Raw genomic sequence first — 27,298 nt, 5'->3', positions numbered from 1 at the left:
TAGGCTTCACAATGCTGGTGACCTGGTACTCACTCCCCAAAACTTCCTGCAACTGCTGGCCTACACCTCTTCCATGAGAACTACCTAGCAGCAGAACCTTCTTCTTTCTCTTAGACTTTGCAACTGTCCTAGCCACCGTAACTGCTGAGGTCTGCTGCATACTTCCTACATCTACAGCTACTAGAGATTCCTCTCCACTAGACTCTGACAGTTGGTCATATCTATTACAAACACCAATAGTAAAACTATCTGAAAATCTCCTTCTCCTAGCAGATCTCTTGCCAACAGCCAGCTCCCATTCCCCAACCCCCTTCTCCCTCCTCATCCTATCTAGCTCCTCCTGTGCGTTTTTCAACTGTACCTGAAGGGCACAGATCTTACGCTCCTGCTCCTCTATTAACTTACTCTTGCTACATAACCTGCAGTTCCAGGAGAGGATCTCACCAGAATGCCCACTGGCTTCCCCACTGCATTCCCCCCAGTGAAAATACTTCGAACAAGTCTCACACCGCAAACCACTACTCACGAACCTACGGCAAAGCCCACACTTCTCACTCATGGTAAAATTTTACAGTTATTGAAACAAGAAAACAACTTTATCTAAGTTCCGCTACTACAACAAGAAGATGTTAAAAACTGACTACAATAATCACAAACTTGCTCTATACTACAGTAACTACTATTATTGACAGTATTAATCAACAACAAATGAGAATATAACAAAATACTAACACAGAAAGAAAATCAAACGTCTAATGACAGTAACGAAACTGAAAGCAGTTCGCAAAAATTTCTTCTGAAGTTATTTCACCAGAAAACACCACGAACACCGGTTGAAGACTATTAAAGTTCCTAAATAAACTACTATACACAAACAATTAATTAGTACTTAGCTTTCGATGCGCCGCTACAGCTGCAACTGGTCAGCGCGGAATGTAAACACGGGTAAGAGGTTAAGTTGTTCGATACGAAACACTCACAAATATCAGGTCACAACACAAGAAATGCAGAGGTGAATGAAGAAACCTGGCAGTGCGAATTCATTTAAATCATTGGGGCACGTTAAAAGTTTTTGCCGGACCGGCATTCGAACCCTGTACCCCTGCCTATTAGCCAAATCAGCCCACCACTACGCCATCTGGACACAGTGGTCACCGCGACCGCACGGACTACCCTAGCGCGGCGCCCCGACACACCCAGCTTCTCAACATATTCCACTCACTACTGACGTAATGCCGCTGCTCATTTGCATCATTACCACATACACAAACTATTACTTTCGACATGTGAGTCTCTGTTCAGAAGTAGTGTGCCAGGACTGCGATGCGGCAGACTACTTTGCCACGGGAAGTGGGCAGAGGCGAGAGAGTCTCAGGGTTGGTTGTGGTGGTGTGCCCGCAGATGACGGCGAAGCTGCCGGTGCTGGTGTACGTGCACGGTGGGGCGTTCGTGGGCGGCTCCTCGCAGCAGGTGCAGCCCCACTTCCTGCTCGACCACGACATCGTGCTGGTGGCGCCGCAGTACAGACTCGGCCCACTCGGTGAGTAGCCAGCCGGAAGTAGCGATGGGAAAAAACAGACCAGTCGAAACCGACACCGCTATTTTACTTCCGAATAATCGGCATTTTTCGGTATTTGTTTCGTCTCGTTTATAACAGATGCTTGTATTTTACTAAAAACAGAGGAAAATAACCGATATATCAAATAATCATAAGAACGCTGCTAAAACAGTTCATTTTTAAATACGAGCGGGGGGGGGGGGTGGTCGAAAAGTTTCTTGCCTAACAAGTAAAGAATGACAGAAATTTCGTAATAGCAGTTTGTTTTTCAATAAAATATCTGTGTACACTAATACCCTTGCAAGCACGCTCAGGTAACTTCTGCAAAGCATTCAAATAAAGGAGAATATGGCGGGTGACGTAAAAATAAAAATGGTTCAAATGGCTCTGAGCTCTATGGGACTTAACATCTAAGGTCATCAGTCCCCTAGAACTTAGAACTACTTAAACCTAACTCACCTAAGGACATCACACGCATCCATGCCCGAGGCAGGATTCGAACCTGCGACCGTAGCGGCCTAGCGATTCCAGACTGTAGCGCCTAGAACCACTCGGCCACCCCGGCCGGCGATGATGTAACAAGTCGAAGCCGCAGTAACGCAGAGTTTGCAGTGTTGCCAGGGCGTTGTGTGCCGGTGCGTTGTCCTGACGCAAAAGAACTCCGCGCGCCAATTTTCTGCGCTTTTTTTCCGTTGTCTCTTCTCTCAAACGGCGCAGGAGAGTTCAGTAGTATGATGTGTTGATACTTACGTTCTGTTGCAATCGTATTCTCCTTAGCCTCTTGTACGTCGTCTCGTTGTCTCTGTGGAGTTGTACCATGAGAGCAGGGAGAGGATGTTGGTTGGTGGCCGGTATCCTCGTTCTGTAACACAAGCTGCATAAACAAAGAGCTACTTAAGTTTCCATGTGCTGTGATACAAGCACTCTTCTGTGTAGTCCATGTAGCCATACAACCAAAGCCTGCGCAGACACAGGTACGACCTATTCAAGGTGTGGTAAAAAGGGCCACAAACGCGCGGACTGTCGAGCATCAGAGCCCATCGATTGCATTCCGTGCAGGAACAGAAACCGAATTTGCAATAGGAGCAGGGGTGGCGTCTGCCATACCTACAAACTGCTGCTTGATAGACTAATTGACAGTACTGACTATGGCAACTGAACACCCCCCTGAGTCAACCAACATGCTCCATAAATCAATCCCTGAAAAAACAAGATCATACAAGAAACCATCCAGCAGGCACAGAAACCATCTACGAGCAATACTCTGGCGTAAGAGGCAAAAACTACACTCCTGGAAATTGAAATAAGAACACCGTGAATTCATTGTCCCAGGAAGGGGAAACTTTATTGACACATTCCTGGGGTCAGATACATCACATGATCACACTGACAGAACCACAGGCACATAGACACAGGCAACAGAGCATGCACAATGTCGGCACTAGTACAGTGTATATCCACCTTTCGCAGCAATGCAGGCTGCTATTCTCCCATGGAGACGATCGTAGAGATGCTGGATGTAGTCCTGTGGAACGGCTTGCCATGCCATTTCCTCCTGGCGCCTCAGTTGGACCAGCGTTCGTGCTGGACGTGCAGACCGCGTGAGACGACGCTTCATCCAGTCCCAAACATGCTCAATGGGGGACAGATCTTGCTGGCCAGGGTAGTTGACTTACACCTTCTAGAGCACGTTGGGTGGCACGGGATACATGCGGACGTGCATTGTCCTGTTGGCACAGCAAGTTCCCTTGCCGGACTAGGAATGGTATAACGATGGGTTCGATGACGGTTTGGATGTACCGTGCACTATTCAGTGTCCCCTCGACGATCACCAGTGGTGTACGGCCAGTGTAGGAGATCGCTCCCCACACCATGATGCCGGGTGTTGGCCCTGTGTGCCTCGGTCGTATGCAGTCCTGATTGTGGCGCTCACCTGCACGGCGCCAAACACGCATACGACCATCATTGGCACCAAGGCAGAAGCGACTCTCATCGCTGAAGACGACACGCCTCCATTCGTCCCTCCATTCACGCCTGTCGCGACACCACTGGAGGCGGGCTGCACGATGTTGGGGCGTGAGCGGAAGACGGCCTAACGGTGTGCGGGACCGTAGCCCAGCTTCATGGAGACGGTTGCGAATGGTCCTCGCCGATACCCCAGGAGCAACAGTGTCCCTAATTTGCTGGGAAGTGGCGGTTCGGTCCCCTACGGCACTGCGTAGGATCCTACGGTCTTGGCGTGCATCCGTGCGTCGCTGCGGTCCGGTCCCAGGTCGACGGGCACGTGCACCTTCCGCCGACCACTGGCGACAACATCGATGTACTGTGGAGACCTCACGCCCCACGTGTTGAGCAATTCGGCGGTACGTCCACCCGGCCTCCCGCATGCCCACTATACGCCCTCGCTCAAAGTCCGTCAACTGCACATACGGTTCACGTCCACGCTGTCGCGGCATGCTACCAGTGTTAAAGACTGCGATGGAGCTCCGTATGCCACGGCAAACTGGCTGACACTGACGGCGGCGGTGCACAAATGCTGCGCAGCTAGCGCCATTCGACGGCCAACACCGCGGTTCCTGGTGTGTCCGCTGTGCCGTGCGTGTGATCATTGCTTGTACAGCCCTCTTGCAGTGTCCGGCGCAAGTATGGTGGGTCTGACACACCGGTGTCAATGTGTTCTTTTTTCCATTTCCAGGAGTGTATTACCTGACGACTACCCCAACAATGGTCACATTCCAGGTTTGGTACACAATACAAACCTGGAGGACAGCCATCATGCAATCACTGAATACATAGACGACCTAACACTCACAGGACAAATGTCACCAGAAGCCGCCAAACTAATCAAAAGACAAATAATGTACTGGATGACATTCCAGACGACCCTTATGAACAGGATAGACGAACTCGAAGACGAACTACTGAGAATAGACATGATAACCCCAAATCCTGATACCGACAGACCAGAAAACCATACCACACGAAACCAACCAAAGCAACTGCACAAAACAGCGTTGCTAACGACTCAAGATCACCCATCCACTCCAGCACAACGACGCACATACGACACTACAAAATGCGAAGGACGCATCAAACCAATCAAATTCATACAAGGTGAGACCTTGAACCCAACGGTGCTAAACACAACCGTAACGCAAGCCAGCACAACTGGAGCCGAAACGGAAAACATGGACAAATCAGACACCTCAGACTGTAATCAAATCAAACGCAAAATAACTCTCTCTGACTCACTGACACAGGAAGAAGACGACGTCGATTACTGTCCTTACGCCAGAGATTGTAGTGTTCATAACAATGATATTCAAAACCGTAATACCGACCTTGAACAGGCCACAGACACCACGAATGCCACACAAAAAGCCGCAGCAACAACCGCAACAAAAGTCTGCGGAGGGTCTGGCGACAGTGCGCGTAACATACCAAAAGCTGTTATGTCTGTCACAGATAGCGTAGACGAGCAGTCAAGTGGGAACCAAATCACGTCAAACCAATGCAGAATGGATGCACAAACAACCAACACATCTGATACACATCAAGACTGCACAAACGAAACACACACAAACGAATCATCACAGCCTTTAGGAAACTAAAACCGCATAGAAAACCCAAACAGCCTAAGAGAGTCCCGAAAGTGAAAGCGTGTGACGACCAATCGCGGCAGTCGCAGGCTGCCTCAAAACCTAGTGATACGAAAGTGCATACCCCTGATGATACCAACACCTTCGCAGCCCCCCAACCAACAACCTCAATGCCGACGCCCAAGGAAACCCCCACAACAACCAATGAGGAAGCCAATCCAGCGCCCCCCGCAGAGGTGCACAGCAACGCCACTACACCATCACGACACGTCACGGCTGCAGAGACGCCAACACACGCCATCGACACCGATAGTTTTAGTTACGACAAGCTAGACATAAATGTAAAATTAAGTAGGCTAGAAAAAAGAGACATCTTAGAGACGGCACAGCGGATGCTCATCCGCACCCTACACCCATACGGCCAATCTGTTTGTTTCCGTACATCAGAGCAAACCGATAGACTGATTCTCAAAACGGAGAATATTCCAACAGATCCAGACAGCCTACTAGATCTGCTCATGCAGGTGTGCGCCCGCAGGGAGGAACCATTCGATATGGACAAGCTTTACAAGGATCACGTAAGGGCTCATGGGAGAACATACTTCGATTACAGTCAAACTGGCAGCAAGTGCTACGCCACCGTTAAACACCCAAACTGCTAATAGCACAGCTTAATGCTATGCGGAGTATACTTGTAAATTACGAGCTCCCACGGGTCCCACGTGAACTAAAAAGTGACATTCTGTGCATACAGGAGCCCTACACTAGACAAGGGCATATCCCCAACTTTCCTCCAAGTGCGGTGACAGTTGCGGAGGGGATAGGCTGCATGGCATCTGTCATAATCCTAAACAAAGAAATACATCAAGTCAAAATTACAGAACTCTGTTCCGAGCACCTAGTTACGGTTGAAGTCACACACAAGGGAGATATTTGGATCATCGCGTCGCTGTACGCCCAATTCTGTCACTGCATCAAACCATACGCAGACCTCATCAGAGTTGTTGTTGTTGTGGTCTTCAGTCCTGAGGCTGGTTTGATGCAGCTCTCCATGCTACTCTATCCTGTGCAAGCTTCTTCAGCTCCCAGTACCTACTGCAACCTACATCCTTCTGAATCTGCTTGGTGTATTCATCTCTTGGTCTCCCCCTACGATTTTTACCCTCCACGCTGCCCTCCAATACTAAATTGGTGATCCCTTGATGTCTCAGAACATGTCCTACCAACCGATCCCTTCTTCTGGTCAAGTTGTGCCACAAACTCCTCTTCTCCCCAATCCTATTCAGTACCTCCTCATTAGTTATGTGATCTACCCATCTAATCTTCAGCATTCTTCTGTAGCACCACATTTCGAAACCTTCTATTCTCTTCTTGTCCAAACTATTTACCGTCCATGTTTCACTTCCATACATGGCTACACTCCATACAAATACTTTCAGAAATGACTTCCTGACACTTAAATCTACATTCGATGTTAACAAATTTCTCTTCTTCAGAAACGCTTTCCTTGCCATTGCCAGTCTACATTTTATATCCTCTCTACTTCTACCATCATCAGTTATTTTCCTCCCCAAATAGCAAAACTCCTTTACTACTTTAAGTGTCTCATTTCCTAATCTAATGCCCTCAACATCACCCGACTTAATTCGACTACATTCCATTATCCTCGTTTTGCTTTTGTTGATGTTCATCTTATATCCTCCCTTCAAGACACCATCCATTCCGTTCAACTGCTCTTCCAAGTCCTTTGCTGTCTCTGACAGAATTACAATGTCATCGGCGAACCTCAAGGTTTTTATTTCTTCTCCATGGATTTTAATACCTATTCCGAATTTTTCTTTTGTTTCCTTTACTGCTGGCTCAATATACAGATTGAATAACATCGGGGAGAGGCTACAACCCTGTCTTACTCATCAGAGATGTTGCGCAATACGCTGGTAACAAAAAACTTATCTGTGCAGACATAAATGCCAGATCAACCCGGTGGCATTCAGACAGAACTGACGACAGAGGTAGAATAATAAATGACATCATCCAAGAAAACAGACTACACGTACTCAACAAGGAAGGACATCACCTGACTCACATCGGACACATCGGTCATTCATCAAACATAGACATCACCCTCGTTAATAATGCCGCCATCAACCACGTACGAGACTGGACCGTACGTACATGACCAGATCACTGCTAGCGACCACAACATCATCACACTAACCTTAAGTGGTAAACCAAATGTCAACACAGAAACACTACCAAAAAGACTATTATTTGACAAAACAGACTGGGACAGGGTCAGACAAAAAATACATGAGCACATACCGCAAGACATCACAGGCAGTGTTGATTACAGAGCACACATGTGTAAGTAGGCTGTTTAGGTTTTTTTTATTAGTAACGCCACCTCTGTATGAAAATCACCGGCTGTGCCGTGTGCAGTCTGTGGCTGCTTTGCATTGTTGTAATACTCAACCATTGTAGTGTTAGGCAGCTGGCTGTGAACAGCGCGTAGTGTTGGGCAGTTGGAGGTGTGCCGCCAGCAGTGGTGGATGTGGGGAGAGAGATGGCGCAGTTTTGTAATTTGTCATGATATCAAGGTAAATACATTGTTTGTTCTCTATTAATATGTTTCATTTGCTAACTATCCCTATCAGTAGTTAGTGCCTTCCATAGTTTGAATCTTTTATTTAGCTGGCAGTAGTGGCGCTCGCTGTATTGCAGTAGCTTGAGCAGCGAAGATTTTTGTGAGGTAAGTGATTTGTGAAAGAGATAGTTTAATGTTAGTCAGGGCCATTCTCTTGTAGAGATTATTGAAAGTCAGATTGCGTTGCGCTAACAAAATATTGTGTGATGAAAGTCAGATCGCGTTGCGCTAAAAAAATATTGTGTGTCAGGTTAAGCACAGTTGTAAAAAATTGTTAAAAGGGGACGTTTCACATGCTCACACATATCATCACATACACACAGAACACCTGCATACCCACACAAAGAATGACAAAACACCAAAATATTCCCTGGACTACACAATTAACACGACTCAAACAAGACTCAAAACGTAAACGTAAGCTTTACCAACGAGCAATTTCAGATAGAGAAAGACAGTTACGACTACACGACTACCGGCTTGCCAAGGACAAATATAAACTTGAGCTGAATAAGACCAGGAAAGACCATTGGAACAGCCATGTAGCAGCACAAACACAACTAAACATTTGGGGGGAACCATACAAAATCGTGACAGAGAAAATTAAGAGCCCACTGGTTCTGGGAACGCTGCGACAGGAGGATGGTGAGATGACTAAGGGCTGGAGACGCACAGCAGAGGTCCTGCTGAGCAAACTCCTGCCCGACGACATCGCAGACACAGACACATCACAACATGCAGCGCTGAGACGCGAAGTAGTCACAGTATATACCACACCAACCGTCACCTGTCCATTTGCGCAGGATGAAGTGGCGACAGCGATCTCAGAACTCAAAAACAAAAAGGCGCCTGGACCGGATGGTATCCACTCTGAGGTACTGAAACAAATTGCACCGCAGATCACCCCGTTTCTCACAACGTTGTTAAACGATGCATTAAGGCTGGGCCGTGTGCCTGCAGTGTGGAAGACCTCGAAGGCGGTTATCATCAAAAAGGCTCCAGACAAAGACCCATCAGACCCCAAGTCATACAGACCAATTTGTCTTATCAATACACTCGGTAAAGTATAAGAAAAACTACTCTGCAAAAGACTACAAGCACACCGAACACTACGGGGACTGACATCACACCAATACGGCTTCAGGGAAGGGAAATCTATAGACGACGCAATTAACAGAGCACTCCAAATAGTACACGACACACCCTCAAAATACACACTAGCAATTATGATAGACATCTCAGGTGCCTTCGACAACCTCTGGTGGCCGGCCTTGTTCAAGAGGCTCAGACACCTGCAGGTACCGGAGTCTCTGTATAATAGTTTCATGGACTACTGCAGAGACAGAACGGTCGTTTGGCAAATGGACAACCAGAAAGTGATTAAACGAATTACAAAAGGAGGTCCACAAGGGTCGATCTGCGGCCCCATCTTCTGGGACATAGTTGTAGAACCGCTCCTACAGTTACTAGAGGAGCACATTTTTACAGATGGAGTTGTCGCTTATGCTGATGATCTACTCGTCGTAGTTTCAGCAAACAACCGTGCCCAGCTAGAAGAAAGAGCCAATGGAACACTTAGGACAATAGCCCAATGGTGCACAGATAATAAATTAAAGATAGCAGGAAACAAAACAACTTATACATTGCTAAAGGGTATCCTGCGCAGGAACCCAATGGTCAAAATCGGGGACACAAACATAAAAAGACTAGCAGTCACAGGCTATCTCGGAGTATACATTGATGAACGATAGAACTTCCACGAACACATGCGAATATGCACAAACAAAGCAGAACAGATACTACACAAACTGGCTAGGCTAAATTCGGAACAATTCAGACTACCCCTGTCAGTGACACGAACATACCATTGCGCTCTCTTCGAGTCAGTACTATGCTTTGCTGCCAGTACGTGGGCCCACAGGTTAAATCTCTCAACCAACAGAACCATTGTACGTCGAGGCCAAAGAAGTGTTTTACTTCGACTAACAGGGGCATTCAACACAACATCAAATGACGCACTATGTGTCGTCATGGGAATCTTCCCCATAGATATCACCATCAGGTACCGCGCAGCAATGTACTGGCTTAGGATGGGGAGAATAGACCAGGTTCGGCAGATCACTGGTGTACCGATTGAGACAACACGCCAACTCGGAGCATGGCGCGTGGATACCTGGCAGAGCGAGTGGGCCAACAGCGATAAGGGCCGCCGTGTATACAACTTCTTCCCTGACATCCGGGAAAGACTAAAACTAAAACATATTGATCCCAGCCGCGGTTTGGTACATTTCATCACAGGACATGGCCCTTATCCCACGCACCTGTACCGCGTGAGTCTGCAGCAGACTAATAGATGCACATGCGGGGAAGAAGGTTCCCCTGAACATACTGTCTTCTTCTGCGGACAACGCACGAACATAAGACCCACAGTAGACATAAATCACCTGAACACACAGAACGAACTACATGCCATAATACGCGACCCGGAAAGGTGGACTGGACTCAGCAAACTAACGGACGAAATCTCGAAGATCCAACAAATAGAATACTTGCGCAACAGACCCTACCGAAGGCAAGTCGGTCCAAACAGACGTCACGATGCCCAGGGGGACACAGATATGAATAGCACCACGAGTGATGAAGAAGAAACAGATACAGACCAGGGCACCAACACATTGAAGCGTCCAGCGCGGATGATCCATAGTGTCAACCAAGTCAAATTCAGAGAACAGAGTGGAACAGCCGACAAGAGGTGCACAAGTCACACACAATCCTAAAAACAGATTGCACTTTACAAGTAAATAATTAACAGCATCTCTATGTCTAATAAGAGCTTAAAGCTGGGTACCTCTTCAAGGCAAGGGACCTACGCCTTCCGTTAAGAGGCAGCGCACAGTCTGGATGGAAGGATATTAATTGTGGTCCCTCTCTTTTGAGCTCAACCCGACGGATACCTATGGTAGATCAGGGAAAACCACCGTTCAGGCTGTGTTGCTGGCGGGGCCGGAAGGTGCTAACTGCCACACCACGTATCATTGTAAGTCTCCTTGGCTCAGCGTGAACTGTTTGTACAACCAACCTACACAGCCTATACCTCAACCTCCACTACACTAATAACTTCTCATCTGAAGCTTAAAGTTAGGCACCTCTTCAAGGGACCTACGCCTCCTGGTAAGAGGCGGCGCACGTCGTGGATGGAAGGATCTTAATTGTGGTTCCTCTCTTTTGAGCCCAACCCGACGGATACCTATGGTAGATCGGTGAAAACCACCGTTCAGGTCGTGTTGTCGGCGGGGCCGGGAGGTGCTTGCGCCTGATGTACTCTACTAGGAGCCTTGTAGGCTCAACACAAACCGTTAGCGTGATTACCTTATTACTTTTACCACAAGTACCCTTTCATTAGCAACTTTGAGCCAAGCACAAAATCAGTTACCTCTGTATTGTATATCGTAAATAGTTTAGCAGGCTGGACATGGAGGTCTTAGTCTTAGTTTCTAGCTATAACGTACTCTAATCTCTTCTAGTTAAGTTAGTTTTTAGGATGGTAGATGTTAAAGGCATGGTGAGCGACGGCCAACGTCTTGAGTGTCATTCCAAGACCCGGGCCGCCGCCCACAACCAGGTGATGGGCTACATTATTCCTACCCCTTCTCTATTCAGTTCTCTCCCTTCCTTCTTTCTAAATATTTAATTTCGTTTTGTTTATTAATATCTTACTTGATTTTGTATTAGTTTTTCTAATGCTGCACACACACAAACAAAAAAAAAAGATATCAAATAGATCTAAACAAATAGAGCCCGCCTCCACGTGGCGGGACACGGGCAACGGTATGAGTGGGGACGGGAGCCGGGGTGGTGTTACTTTCAGTCACTCCGAACCCCGGACCCAGTCACAGCGGCTAAGTGGCAACGTACGACCCACCATAAGAAATTAGACGGTGGGTCATAAAATATAAGCAGCTAGTGAAAAAAAAATCCATGTAGCCTCAATGCTGTTGAAGTAGAAGTCCGCTGTGTTCACTATAATGTTGCTATGAGCTGCCTGTCTCTGTGCTAGACGGCTAAGCCTGCAGCTCCTTCTCAGTTACACGCTGGAACTCCACGGCGTAGAGACTCGAACTAACTGGCATAACAAGCTCGGACTCACTGGGTAACTGAGTGGCTAAACTGGCCCTCCGGTCCGCGGCGGCGATCCTACACTACTGGCCATTAAAATTGCCACACCAAGAAGAAATGCAGATGACAAACGGGTATTCATTGGACAAATATTTTATACTAGAACTAACATGTGATTACATTTTCACGCAATTTGGGTGCATAGATCCTGAGAAATCAGTACCCAGAACAACCACCTGTGGCCGTAATAACGGCCTTGACACGCCTGGGCATTGAGTCAGAGCTTGGATGGCGTGTACAGGTACAGCTGCCCATGCAGCTTCAACACGATACCGCAGTTCATCAAGAGAAGTGACTGGCGAATTGTGACGAGTCAGTTGCTCGGCCACCATTGACCAGACGTTTTCAATTGGTGAGAGTTCTGGAGAATGTGCTGGCCAGGGCAGCAGTCGAATATTTTCTGTATCCAGAAAGGCCCGTACAGGACCTGCAACATGCGGTCGTGCATTATCCTGCTGAAATGTAGGTAGGGTTTCGTAGGGATCGAATGAAGGGTAGAGCCACGGGTCGTAACACATCTGAAATGTAACGTCGACTGTTCAAAGTCCCGTAAATCCGAACTAGAGGTGACCGAGACGTGCAACCAGTGGCACCCCATACCTTCACGCCGGATGATACGCCAGTATGGCGATGACGAATACGCGCTTCCAATGTGCGTTTACCGCGATGTCGCCAAATACGGATGCGACCATCATGATGCTGTAAACAGAACCTGGATTCATCCAAAAAAATGACGTTTTGCCATTCGTGCACCCAGGTTCGTCGTTGAGTACACCATCGCAGGCGCTCGTGTCTGTGATGCAGCGTCAAGGATAACCGCAGCCATGGTCTCCGAGCTGATAGTCCATGCTGCTGCAAACGTGGTCGAACTGTTAACTGTTCATGCAGATGGTTTTTGTCTTGCAAACGTCCCCATCTGTTGACTCAGGGATCGAGATGTGGCTGCACGATCCGTTCCAGCCATGCGGATAAGATGCCTGTCATCTCGACTGCTAGTGATACGAGGCCGTTGGGATCCCGCACGGCGTTCCGTATTACCCTCCTGAACCCACCGATTCCATATTCTGCAAACAGTCATTGGATCTCGACCAACGCGAGCAGCAATGTCACGATACGATAAACCGCAATCGCGATACGCTACACTGCGACCTTTATCAAAGACGGAAACGTGATGGTACACATTTCTCCTGCTTACACGAGGCATCACAACAACGTTTCACCAGGCAACGCCGGTCAACTGCTGTTTGTGTATGAGAAATCGGTTGGAAACTTTCGTCATGTCACCACGTTGCAGATGTCACCACCGGAGCCAAACTTGTGTGAATGCTCTGAAAAGCTAATCATTTGCATATCACAGGATCTTCTTACTGTTGGTTAAATGTCGCGTCTGTAGCACGTCATCTTCGTGGTGTAGCAATTTCAGTGGCCAGTAGTGTAAATACTGGCGGCTGAGAGGGCGTTGGCGGCGTGTTTCCAGCGAGTCTTGTCGTTGGCCTCTATCGATACTCTCGTAACCTCTGTGGGGCATGGTGTGCCGGCGCCAGTGTACGCCAGCACAACAGCTACCTTACCGGATAATTTTTGGACCTGGAATTTTTTTGTGGTAGGAAATCAAACTGGTGAACCCACGTTTCGTCCATTGTCGCATACCTTGTAAGAAAGCCGTCTTCATCCGTTTCAAACTGGCGGACGATTTCTGCACAGCACTACACACGCTCCCATCTCTGACCTGCATTCAAGTCTTTCAGGACCCATCGAGACGAAACTTTCTGCATTCCGGAAATATCCACTACAATGTCATGAGCATGCACGTGAGAGATTCCAAATTTCGTTCCATGTGCTGCAACGTTGTTCGACCACCATTCAAAATCGTATCTCGAATTGCAGTCACAGTTTCATCAGTGGCAGTCGTGACAGGCCTTCCGCTCCTTGGCGCATCTTCCACACTCGTCTTTCCACATTTGAAGTCAGACACACAGGTTTTCACTGTTGCGTAAGACGGAGCACTATCTTCAAGTGTATTCTGCATGTCCGCCGCAGTTACCTTGGGCGTCATTCCCTTCAAATGAAGGCATTCAGTAACAGCACGGTTCCTGATTCTCTTGATATTCGCCATTTTGCTTACACTGCAGTATGCGATGCATCCTAGCGGCAAACCTAACGAAGCTGGAGCCGTGAATTTTGACTGTCATACCCACAGTGGGTCACAATAAAAGGAGATGATATTGTTTGTGCCAGAGTTCCGGTAACTACACTCATGCTCATAAATTAAGGATAATTGAAGAATGTGGTGCCACACAACGTGGCACTACACAAAACTGGCGCTAATAGCATACGCACGTAGGGAACATGCATGACATAGATCTGGAAGTCCACGGTATTGGTGATAAGTTGAGAAAACCGTCCCGAAACACATATGCTACTGTTTCCTGCGCATGTACCCCGACATCAGTATGGGATATGATCACCATGCACACGTACACAGGCCGCACAACGGGTTGGCATACTCTGGAGCAGGTGGTCGAGCAGCTGCTGGGGTATAGCCTCCCATTCTTGCACCAGTGCCTGTCGGAGCTCCTGAAGTGTCGTAAGGGTTTGAAGACGTGCAGCAGTACGTCGACCTGGAGCACCCCATACGTGCTCGATGGGGTTTAGGTCTGGAGAATAGGCAGGCCACTGCATTCGCCTGATATCTTCGTTTTCACGGTACTCCTCCACGATGGCAGCTCGGTAGGGTCGTACATTATCATCCATCAGGAGGAAGGTGGGACACACTGCACCCCTGAAAAGGCGGACATACTGGTGCAAAATGACGTCCCGATACACCTGACCTGTTACAGTTCCTCTGTCAAAAACATGCAGGGGTGTACATGCACAAATCATAATCCCACCCCACACCATCAAACCACAACCTCCATACAGGTCCCTTTGAAGGACATTAAGGGGTTGGTATCTGATTCCTGGTTCACGCCAGATGAAAACCCCGCGAGAATCACTGTTCAGACTATACCTGGACTCGTCCGTGAACATAACCTGGGACAACTGTTCCAATGACCATGTACTGTGTTCTTGATACCAGGCTTTACGGGCTGTCCTGTGACCTTGCAGGTCTCCGGGCGAATAAACCATGTCTGTTCAGTCGTCTGGAGACAACTGTTCCAGAGGCTGCGGTAAGGTCCCGAGCAAGACTACTTGCAGTACTCCGTGGCCGCCTGCGGGCACTGATGGTGAGATATCGGTCTTCTTGTGGTGTTGTACGCTGTGGACGTCCCGTACTGTAGCGCCTGGACACGTTTCCTGTCTGCTGGAATCCTTGCCATAATCTTGAGATCACACTTTGTGACACACGGAGGGCCCGTGCTGCGACCTGCTGTGTTTGACCAGCCCCCAGTCGTCCTAGTATTCTACCCCTCATAAAGTCATCAATATGTGTTCCTTGAGCCATTTTCAAGACACAGTTACCATTAGCACGTCTGAAAACGTCTGCCCACTTGCTGCACCGTATTCTGACATGCACCAACACACGTCTGCGTATGTGGACTGCTGCCAGCGCCACCGTGCGACGACTGTGGGTCAAATGTGCCGCATGGTCATACTCTGAGGTGATTTAAACTCGCAAACCGCCCACCAGATTGTTGTTTCACCATGTATCAGCATTATCCTTGATTTATGAGCATGAGTATATCTCGGGATAGAAACTTTTCGACCGCCGCTCCCTCACTTTCTTTTCTTAAATAAAGGAGTAATTTTTTTCCTACAGTTGGCATTGGTTTGAAATATTGCGTTATTACAGAAAATGAGAAAAGCGACCAACGCTGTTTTAACAACAATGCCGGCAGAAGCGAGTAACAAAGGCACGACGTAAGGCTTGGTACAACTCTGCTGAGGCAATAATGCCCCTGTGGCCGAGTGTCGTGGCTTACAGTACGCGTATACGTGCAGTGTGTCGCAAGACTTGCCCCCAACTGGTCTGTACTGTAGTTTCTCGATGTCGTCACCGGAGATCCATTCTATTGCCGACAGCAGAATGGCACCAACCCCAGTCTTACGAAATGACGTAGAACTGAAGTACAATGCTTCATTTGATTTATAAGATCAAAAATTTTCTCTTCCATTTCTATGAAATAATAAAAGAGGGCCGGCCGATGTGGCCGAGCGGTTCTAGGCGCTTCAGTCCGGAACCGCGCTGCTGCTACGGTCGCAGGTTCGACTCCTGCCTCGGGCGTGGATGTGTGTGATGTCCTTAGGTTTAAGTAGTTCTAAGTCTAGGGGACTGATGACCTCAGATGTTAAGTTCCATAGTGCTTAGAGCCATTTGAACCATTTGAATAAAAGAGGAAGGAAATTATGGTAACATTAATAAGTCAAAAAATTAACGATATTAAACTCATAGTACGCAATAAATAAAGTACCTGATTAACTGCCTGTATCTATACAATATGCCTTCATGTGCTTGTAGTTCTTGAAAAAGGACAAGTTAATACGAAAAACAGGGTTCTTGAGCTTCAGTTTTCACCCTTTGGCACTGAGTGTCCTAATGCCCGGATAGACGTCTGATCCCCGATTACAATATGATTTCTGAGCAGAACTTCAAAAAATTAGAATCATTAGGGAAATACTAGCAATTTTTTGGTATCATTCAACCACTTATTACTTTTCGAGAAAAGTAGCAAGCGGTGGAAGACACTAAGTTTTCTTTTATTTGGCTGTTTAATGTAATATTTTGATTCTATGTATCTTAAAACTGAGAGAATCGAAATTTTTCAATCTTGGTTCGATTTCTACGTTCACAGGGAAAAAAAAACCGAAAATCGGATATTTTAGAAACCGGTTATTTTGAGCCATTTTAGTTATCAGATTAAAATGTCTTGAAAAAAAAAACGATATAACCGAAAACCGGTTGTTTCGGCGATAACCGTCGTCTCTAGCTTGCAGGTCAGTTCCCACCAACAGCTGCCGCGCCTGAAAGCGCGGACGGCACGTAGTCATGGAGACAGTTCAATATTGCTACGTCATGTTTAGTCAACTATATCGTAAATGGCACTTACAGAGGCGGAAAACACATAATCTTCACGTAAGAGATGCCAGAGGCCAGTTCGCAGACATCTATACTTCTGTATCGCACTCTGGCAAGAACAGTGGCACTACTCAAAAATGCAATAGCTGAGAAAAATCTGCTGAAGGAAGTCTACGCAACTTACATTGGAACAGTATGTATAAGCTACCTTTAAATTTCAAGTAAGTAATTTTGGCTCTAAATTCCATTATTTCCCATAGAGCAGTAATACGGGCATGCAGTTATGTTCTCGTAGTTGATATTCCTCGAGTACTGCAGTTTTCACGTGTGTCACAAAGTCTTGAAGGTACTTGATCAATTTGCTTCAAATTTTTAAGCGTTAGTTTAACGAACATTCAGGTGAACATATGCTACACTTTGTGTTCATTATATGTTATATACATTACTGGCTATTAAAATTGCTACACCAAGAAGAAATGCAGATGATAAACGTGTATTCACTGGACAAATATATTATACTAGAACTGACATGTGATTACATTTTCACGCAATTTGGGTGCATAGATCCTGAGAAATCAATACCCAGAACAACCACCTCTGGCCGTAATAACGGCCTTGATACGCCTGGGCATTGAGTCAAACAGAGCTTGGGTGGCGTGTACAGGTACAGCTGCCCATGCAGCTTCAACACGATACCACAGTTTATCGAGTAATGACTGGCGTAGTGTGACAAGCCAGTTCCTCGGCCACCATTGACCAGACTTTTCAATTGGTGAGAGATCTGGAGAATGTGCTGGCCAGGGCAGTAGTCGAACATTTTCTGTATCCAGAAAGGCCCGTACAGGACCGGCAACATGCGGTCGTGCATTATCCTGCTGAAATGTAGGGTTTCGCAGGGATCGAATAAAGGGTGGAGCCACGGGTCGTAACACATCCGAAATGTAGCGTCCACTGTTCAAAGTGCCGTCAATGCGAACAAGAGGTGACCGAGACGTTTAACCAATGGCATCCCATACCATCACGCCGGGTGATACGCCAGTATGGCGATGACGAATACACGCTTCCAATGTGCGTTCACCGCGATGACGCCAAACACGGATGCGACCATCATGATGCTCTAAACAGAACCTGGTTCATCCGAAAAAATGACGTTTTGCCTTTCGTGCACCCAGGTTCGTGGTTGAGTACACTATCGCAGACGCTCCTGTTTGTGATGCAGCGTCAAGGGTAATCGCAGCCACGATCTCCGAGCTGATAGTCCATGCTGCTGCAAACGTCGTCGAACTGTGAACTGTTCATGCAGATGGTTTTTGTCTTGCAAACGTCCCCATCTGTTGACTCAGGGATCGAGACGTGGCTGCACGATCCGTTACAGCCATCTCGACTGCTAGTGATACGAGGCCGTTGGGATCCAGCACGGCGTTCCGTATTACCCTCCTCAACCCACCGATTCAGTATTCTGCTAACAGTCATTGGATCTCGACCAACGCGAGCAGCAATGTCGCGATACGATAAACCCCAATCGCGATAGGCTACAATCCGACGTTTATCAAAGTCGGAAATGTGTTGATACGCATTTCTCCTCCTTACACGAGGCATCGCAACAACGTTTCACCAGGCAACGATGGACAACTGCTGTTTGTGTATGAGAAATCGGCTGGAAACTTTCCTCATATCAGCACGTTGTAGGTGTCGGCACCGGCGCTAACTTTGTGTGAATGCTCTGAAAAGCTAATCATTTGCATATCACAGCATCTTCTTCCTGTCGGTTAAATTTCGCGTCTGTAGCACGGCATCTTCGTTGTGTAGCAATTTTCATGGCCAGTAGTGTGTAAAATACCGTGCCAATGTGGGAGATCATACATTGGCCAGAGATGTTAAGGAAAGATGCGCCGAATATAGACGTCACACCAGACTGGGTCAGCCAGAAAAGTCTGATGTTTGCTGAACACTGTCTTGACACGGGACACAGCATGAACTACGGAGAGACAAAGATCCTTTCGTCAGCTTCCACGTACTGGGACTCCATCATTAAGGAAGCAGTCGAAATTCGTGTAAGTAACGACCTGATAGAGACACGGGATTTCAACTCAGCAGGGCATGGGAACCAACACTGGCGGTACTAAGGCATCGTCGTCCACAGACGAACGAATCCGTCTCAACACAGACGGAGAATCAGAGTCAGCACACTTAAACTGGGAGCCAACGTTCTGCCCGCATGCGCGCTGAGCCGTTGTTTACGGCCGCGCTTTTCCCGCGTCGCGAATGGCCTCTTTGTCCGACAGGGGGTACTGCATGTCGCCGTGCTGTATGATTCGTCTACGCTGACGTTATAGCCTCATCCTTTGGCGCCTGCCCTTTTCTAGCAAGCCAATGTATACGAGGTGTGGCTAGAAAAAAACCGGACTAGTACTGGTGAAACAATAAAACGAATGCAATAAGGCTGAAAGTCGCGTGGCCTGTCACGTGACTCTCGCTCCGCCTACTGCTCGAGTTTCATCTGCCTCCTGCACTCAGTCTGCCCGTGGCGTCTGTTTTAAGTAGTTGACGTTTTGTCTGTGCGTCGGAAAATGTTGAGTGTACAGAAAGAACAGCGTGTTAACATCAAATTTTGTTTCAAACTAGGAAAATCTGCAAGTGAAACGTTTGTAATGTTACAACAAGTGTACGGCGATGATTGTTTATCGCGAACACAAGTGTTTGAGTGGTTTAAACGATTTAAAGATGGCCGCGAAGACACCAGTGATGACACTCGCACTGGCAGACCATTGTCAGCAAAAACTGATGCAAACATTGAAAAAATCGGTAAACTTGTTCGACAAGATCGCCGTTTAACAATCAGAGCAGTGTCTGAGTTAACAGGAGTTGACAAGGAAAGTGTTAGGCAGATTCTTCTTGAAAGTTTCAACATGAACAAAGTGTGTTCAAAAATGGTTCCAAAGTGTCTCACAATTGAACAGAAGGAACGCCGAAGAATGATTTGTTCTGACATCCTGGAAAACATTGAAAGTGATCCCACCTTCTTACAAAATGTTATTACTTGCGATGAATCGTGGTTTTTTACTTACGATCCCGAAACTAAACGCCAATCGATGCATTGGAAAACTCCTGGTTCTCCACGACAAAAAAAAGCACGAATGTCAAAATCGAAATTCAAGGCAATGATGATTGTTTTTTTTTTATGACATCAAAAGGATTGTGCACATTGATTGGGTACCGGAGGGACAAACAGTGAATCAGCATTACTACATTAGCGTCCTGGCTACCCTACGTGAGCGAGTACGGAGAAAACGGAACGATTTGTGGAGAAAAAAGTCATGGATCCTTCACCAAGACAATGCCCCAGCTCACAGTGCGTTGTCAGTGAAGACGTATTTGGCAAAACACAACATTCCCATCTTAGATCATCCACCCTACTCACCTGATTTGGCCCCCTGTGACCATTTTCTTTTCCCTAAAGTCAAGTCAGCTTTGAAAGGAACTAGATTTGAGACTGTTGAAGCAGTAAAAGAAAAAGCGACGGAAGTAATTTATGGACTTACCGAAATTGATCTGCAGCATTGCTATGAACAGTGGAAAATTCGTATGGAGCGGTGTAGAGACCGAGGAGGAGAGTACATTGAAGGAGATAACATGAAATTGTAAATAATTGTAAATAAATGTTTTTTCCAGCATCAGTCCGGTTTTTTTCTAGCCGCACCTCGTATATATTGGCGAGCCATTGCAGCAACACGCGAGTAAGCACCGGAAGATGACGAGCAGCTGCCCCGTTGAAATATTTTGCAGCTTCCTCAAAATTATCCGAGGCGACGCCCATGAACTAATGAAGCAGTTACTATTTCGCAAATGCCTTAAACACCATGTACGTAATATGTATTTCAAGTATAGAGGGGAAACATATTAGTCAGAAATCTCGAAAAGTACTTGATCGATTTACTTCAAATTTTGACACGTTATTCTTCTAAATGATCGGACGAAAATACACTATATACTTTTTTTAATATACCGGGTGATGAAAAAGTCAGTATAAATTTGAAAACTTAATAAACCACGGAATAATGTAGATAGAGAGGTACAAATTGACACACATGCTTGGAATGACATGGGGTTTTATTAAAAAAAAAAAGTTCACAAAATGTGGTGCTGGACAGAAAAACGTCAGTGACTGCGCATGACAATCGTGTATAAAAGGAGCTGTAATGAGAGAGAGAATCAGATGCACCAGCAGTCGCAGCATATTGACCTTACCTGAAAAGGCGCTTTTAGTGAAGCTGTATTATCAGAATGGGGAATGTGCTAGTTCAGCGTTACGATCCTATCGCCATAGGAAGGGGATTCGAACGGGTAAAGGTCCGTTGACAAATGTAGCTGTGGTGAGAATGATTTCGAAGCCACGGGTTGTTTGGACGATAGACCCCATAGTGGCCGACCGAGTACAAGGCGTAATGCTGCTGAGACAGTTCATGAAGAAATGGAGACTGTAGCGGGTTCGTCTATGCACGGGAAAGTCAGCGCTCGTGCAGTCGCACGTCGCACCGGAATTCCATACACTACTGTTCGGTTGGCACTTAGGCGTACCCTCCGATGCTATCCGTACAAAATCCATCAGCATTATTAACTGTTACCTGACGATTTAGTGAAGCGGAGGGCATTTGCGGCGTGGGCGTGTCAAAAGATGGCGAAAGATGACGATTGGTTGAGTAACGTGTTGTGGAGCGACGAAGCTCATTTCACGCTCCGAGGGTCTGTCAACGCCCACAACTGCAGAATGGGCTACCGAAAATCCTAGAACTGTTGTGGATACTCCATTGCACGATGAGAAAGTCACGGTATGGGTTGCATTTACCACATCAACCATTATCGGGCCTTTTTTCTTCGAGGAAATGCGTGATTCTGGTTTTGTAACTGCTACCGTGACGGGTGAGAGGTACGCCGATATGTTGCACAATCGCATCATCCCCAGCCTGGCTGATAAACACCTGCTGGAACGTACAATGTTTATGCAGGATGGCGCTCCACCCCATATTGCTAGACGCGTGAAAGATCTCTTGCGCGCGTCCTTTGGTGATGATCGTGTGCTCAGCCGCCACTTCCGTCATGCTTGGCCTCCCAGGTTCCCAGATCTCAGTCCGTGCGATTATTGGCTTTGGGGTTACGTGAAGTCGCAAGTCTATCGTGATCGAGCGACATCTCTAGGGATGCTGAAAGCAACATCCGACGCCAATGCCTCACCATAACTCCGGACATGTTTTACAGTGCTGTTCACATTACTCCTCGGCTACAGCCATTGTTGAGGAATGATGGTGGACATATTGAGCATTTCCTGCAAAGAACATCATCTTTGCTTTGTCTTACTTTGTTATGCTAATTATTGCTATTCTGATCAGATGAAGCGCCATCTGTCGGACATTTTTTGAACTTTTGTATTTTTTTTTTTTTTGGATTCTAATAAAACCCCATGTCATTCCAATCATGTGTGTCAATTTGTACCTCTGTATCTACATTAGTCCGTGATTTATTCAGTTTTCAAATTTATACAGACTTTTTGATCACCCGGTACACTGAGGGGACAGAAGTCATAATGTGTCGGACCTCCTTTTGTCCGGCTAGGAGCATCAGCTCGACGTGTCGTGGACCCAACAAGTCGTTCAAAGTCCTCTGTAAAAATATTGAGCCACGCTGCCTCTATAGCCGCCTATAACTGCGGAAATGTTGCCAGTGTAGGATTTTCTCCCGTAAAGGGCACGATTCACGTCAGGCGATTTGGGTGGCCAAATCAGTCTCACGAATTGTCCAGAATGTTCTTCAAATCAATCGGGAACAACTGTGCACTGTCATCCATAAAAATTCCTTCGGTCTTTTGGAACATGAAATCGATGACTGCAGATGATCTCCAAGTAGCCGAACGTAACCATTTCCAATCAATCATCATTTCAGTTGGACCAGAGGACCCAGTTCATTCCTTGTAAGCGCAGGCCACACCATTATGGAGCCACCACTAGGGTGACCAGACGTCCGGATTAATCCGGACATGTTCTCCTTTTTAGCTCTTTGTCCGGGGTCCGGGCGGATTTTTGCAGTGTCCGGCTTTTTCGCAGAGTTGAGCGTAATACAGTTAAATTTACAATTCGTCCCGTTCTGTTGCTCTTTCCTTAAATGCTTTAACTACTGGCACAGCCTTCGTGATAAACACGCACGAAGGCTGTGTTAGTAGCTGGCACCAGGATCGTCGATGTTATCTGTTGGGTTGGCAGAAGAGCCAACACCGTGTTACTAGAGGAGGCCGAAATGCACGCGTCTTAGCTCACGTAGGCTGGCGTGAGGAGGGAAGAACTATACTGACGTGAGGTCTGGAACATGACAAGGAATTAGTATTCAGAAAGCGGACGTAATTAGTGTGATACTTAACTTTAATCCATTAATGATGAACGTCGCTTTTGACGGTACATGATTCACAATATTATCTGTTCAGGATACATAGTAACTGAATATGGCGCCTTGCTAGGTCGTAGCAAATGACGTAGCTGAAGGCTATGCTAAAATGTCGTCTCTGCAAATGAGTGCGTAAGGAAAAAAAAAAAAATGGCTCTGAGCACTATGGGACTCAACTGCTGTGGTCATCAGTCCCCTAGAACTTAGGACTACTTAAACCTAACTAACCTAAGGACATCACACACACCCATGCCCGAGGCAGGATTCGAACCTGCGACCGTAGCAGCAGCGCGGCTCCGGACTGGAGCGGCTAGAACCGCACGGCCACCGCGGCCGGCTTATCACCAGCAAAGTCGGTTGTACAACTGGGGCGAGTGCTAGGGAGTCTCTCTAGACTAGACCTGCCGTGTGGCGGGGCTCGGTCTGCAATCACTGATAGTGGCAACACGCGGGTCCGACGAATACTAACGGACCGCGGCCGATTTAAAGGCTACCACCTAGCAAGTGTGGTGTATGGCGGTGACACCACATTATCGTTCATCTACCTATAAGCGAATGCAAAAATCGATTATTTAAAATTTTCGTTTCGTATCTTTGCTTTGTATTGGCTTTGCTTGCTGTAGTGCACGTGTGATTTGTAAGTGTAATATTTAACCGAGCGAGTTACGTGAAATATTTGGCTATGCCTAAACGAAAGTGTACATTTTCTGATGTCCTTTCCTGCAAATATCCGGGGTTAAGAAAGGGAGAAATGCATTTGAAGCGGAATGTAAGATATGTGGAGCTGGAACGTACGTCTCAGTAGCCAATGAAGGTAAGAAATAACTCAACAGATTAACTGTCATGGTTTTATTTCATTGTTTCATAGTCATTCAATTTATTTGTATTCGGAAGGTTAAAGTGCAGTTTACATGTCGTCAGCTGCTGCTTGAATTGTAGATATTGGTAGTGATGCGTCGAATGAAGGGAGGTGAATGGTCTCACGTTATTCGCTTTGTAAACAGTTCCGCCACAATTGACGCCACATTGTCACCACAATCAATGTTTTTAATTTTTTTATGTTGCTCAGTTAACCACCACCTGACCATCAGTAACAATTAACTACTAGTTTCACGGTAATTCCGGGCAGTCACGTGACTTGTCCAAAGCTGACGGGTGGTATCCTCATCCGCAGTTGACCCGTGTGATGTATCCTCTTTTTTCTTCCTTTGTCCTCCTTTTTGAAGCTGTTTGTCCTCCTTTTTAAACAACTGCATCTGGTCACCACAGCCACCACCAGCTTGCACAGTGCCTGCTTAGCTGCTTGGGTCCAGGTTTTTCCACAGTTCCCCAGTCTCCTAGGGTCCAACCGATACGGTTACGAGGACAGGGAAACCGCTGACGGCGATGTGCTGTTAGCAAAGGCACTTGGCGTCGGTCGTCTGCTGCAAAAGCCCATGAACGCCAGATTTCGCAGCACTGTCATAACGGATACGTGTGTGATAAGACCCACATTGATTTCTGCGGTTATTTCACGCACCTTGCTTGTCTGTCAGCTCTGACAAATCTACGGAAACGCCGCTACTCTCGATCGTTAAGTGAAGGACGCTGCCCACTGCGTTGTCCGTGGTGTGGATCTCGGAACATTGAATTCCCTAACGATTTCCGAAATGGTGTGCTCCAAGCGTCTAGCTCCAACTACCATTCCGCGTTCAAAGTCTGTTAATTCCGTGGTATGGTCATAATCACGTCGGAAACCTTTTCACATGAGTCACATGAGTACAAATGACAGCCCCGCCAGTGCACTGACCTTTATACCTTTCAAATTCTGAAGGTGGCAGGGGTAAAATACAGGGAGCGAAAGGCTATTTGCAAGTTGTACACAAACCAGATGGCAGTTGTAAGAGTCGAGGGGCATGAAAGGGAAGCAGTGGCTGGGAAGGGAGTCAGACAAGGTTTAGACCCTCCCCGATGTTATTCAATCTGTATAGTGATCAAGCAGTAAAGGAAACAAAAGAAAAATTCGGAGTAGGTATTAAAGTCCATGGAGAAGAAATAAATACTTTGAGGTTGGCCGATGACATTGTAATTCTGTCAGAGACAGCAAAAGACTTGGAAGAGCAGTTGACCGGAATGGATAGTGTCGTGAAAGGAGGGTATAAGATGAACATCAACAAAAGCAAAACGAGGATAATGGAATGTAGTCGAATTAAGTCGGGTGATGCTGAAGGAATTAGATTAGGAAATGAGACACTTAAAGTAGTAAAGGAGTTTTGCTATTTGGGGAACAAAATAACTGACGATGGTCGAAGTAGAGAGGATATAAAATGTAGACTGGCAATGGCAGGGAAAGCGTTTCTGAAGAAGAGAAATTTTTTAACATCGAGTATTGATTTAAGTGTCAGGAAGTCGTTTCTGAAAGTATTTGTATGGAGTGTAGTCATGTATGGTAGTGAAACATGGACGATAAATAGCTTGGACAAGAAGAGAATAGAAGATTTCCAAATGTAGTGCTACAGAAGAATGCTGAAGATTAGATGAGTAGATCACATAACTAATGAGGAGGTATTAAATAGAATTGGGGAGAAGAGGAGTTTGTGGCACAACTTGACTAGAAGAAGGGATCGGTTGGTAGGACATGTTCTGAGGCATCAAGGGATCACCAATTTAGTACTGGAGGGCAGGGTGGAGGGTAAAAATCATAGAGGGAGACCAAGAGGTGAATACACTAAGCAGATTCAGAAGGATGTAGGCTGCAGTAGGTACTGGGAGATGAAGAAGCTTGCACAGGATAGAGTAGCATGGAGAGCTGCATCAAACCAGTCTCAGGACTGAAGACCACAACAGCAACAACAACATGCGGCAATACGAAAAAATGTTCAAATGTGTGTGAAATCTTATGGGACTTAACTGCTAAGGTCATCAGTCCCTAAGCTTACACACTACTTAACCTAAATTATCCTAAAGACAAACACACATACACGCACACACCCATGCCCGAGGGAGGACTCGAACCTCGGCCGGGACTAGCCTGCGGTATTACGCCTTATGTATGTATACATATCGCTATCCTAAGAGTTTTGTCACTTCAGTGCGTGTGATGTATTATATTACACGAAAATGTTGTTAGCAGGCGGACTATGCTATATTTTTTGTTTAATATATATAATATAGAAATATATATATATGTAATACATAAAGGGGAAAAACTATTACCAAAAATCTCGAAAAATACTTGATCCATTTACTTCTACTTTTTATACGCTACTCTAATAAACATTTAGACGGACTAATATTTTTTTCAACAACAATGTACAGGGATGCTGTTAAAGCTTGCTGCGAGAAAGAAAATGCTGTGCCATGCTCTGATGTGAAAATTTGTGGTTTTGTTTCCTTTCTCGAAATGACTTTTTACCACGATAGCATCTTTCAGATATCCTCGCAGTCAGAAGTCACATGGATTTAGGTCGGGAGATCCAGACGGCCACACATTTTGAAACTGCCTAGAGATGAGGTGGTCATTACTGAAAGGTTTCTCGAAACGGATCTTTCACCTGGCTAGCGATATGTGGTGCCACTCTTACATGAAAATGGTGGCGTGGAACCAGTTTCTTTCATGCAACGTGTTGCACAAGGAGGTCCTTATAACGTTCAGACCTAACTGGCCCGCAATATGTCACGTCCTCCAAGAAAAATGGAGTGGGAAAGAGGTTACTTAGGAAACCACACCACACACGTTAGCTGAGTACAGTGCATGTGGCGGAGTAGAACCGCTGATGCGACAGTTATGTGCATTCACGGCACCGCGCAGAGTAATATGTGTGTCGTCCGTTCAAAGAACGTACCCTGGCCGTATGTCATCCAGTGCCATGCGTGCCAAAAAACAAAGGTGA

The 27,298-nt window shown here is 46.5% G+C and overlaps 1 protein-coding gene across 1 annotated transcript in view; it reads left to right on the top strand.

Annotated features, from left to right (window-relative positions):
• Positions 1 to 27,298, top strand: part of LOC126195357 (cholinesterase 2-like) — a 255,797-nt gene that overhangs the window by 80,043 nt on the left and 148,456 nt on the right. Inside the window, exon 4 of the mRNA XM_049933935.1 lies at positions 1,402 to 1,540. Within this exon, the coding sequence (XP_049789892.1) occupies positions 1,402 to 1,540 (139 nt within the window). The remainder of the gene's footprint in view (positions 1 to 1,401; positions 1,541 to 27,298) is intronic.

This window comes from Schistocerca nitens, chromosome 7 (assembly GCF_023898315.1).
Source record: "Schistocerca nitens isolate TAMUIC-IGC-003100 chromosome 7, iqSchNite1.1, whole genome shotgun sequence".
Classification (NCBI taxonomy): Eukaryota; Metazoa; Arthropoda; class Insecta; order Orthoptera; family Acrididae; genus Schistocerca; species Schistocerca nitens.
This window is presented reverse-complemented; position numbering and strand designations above follow the sequence as displayed.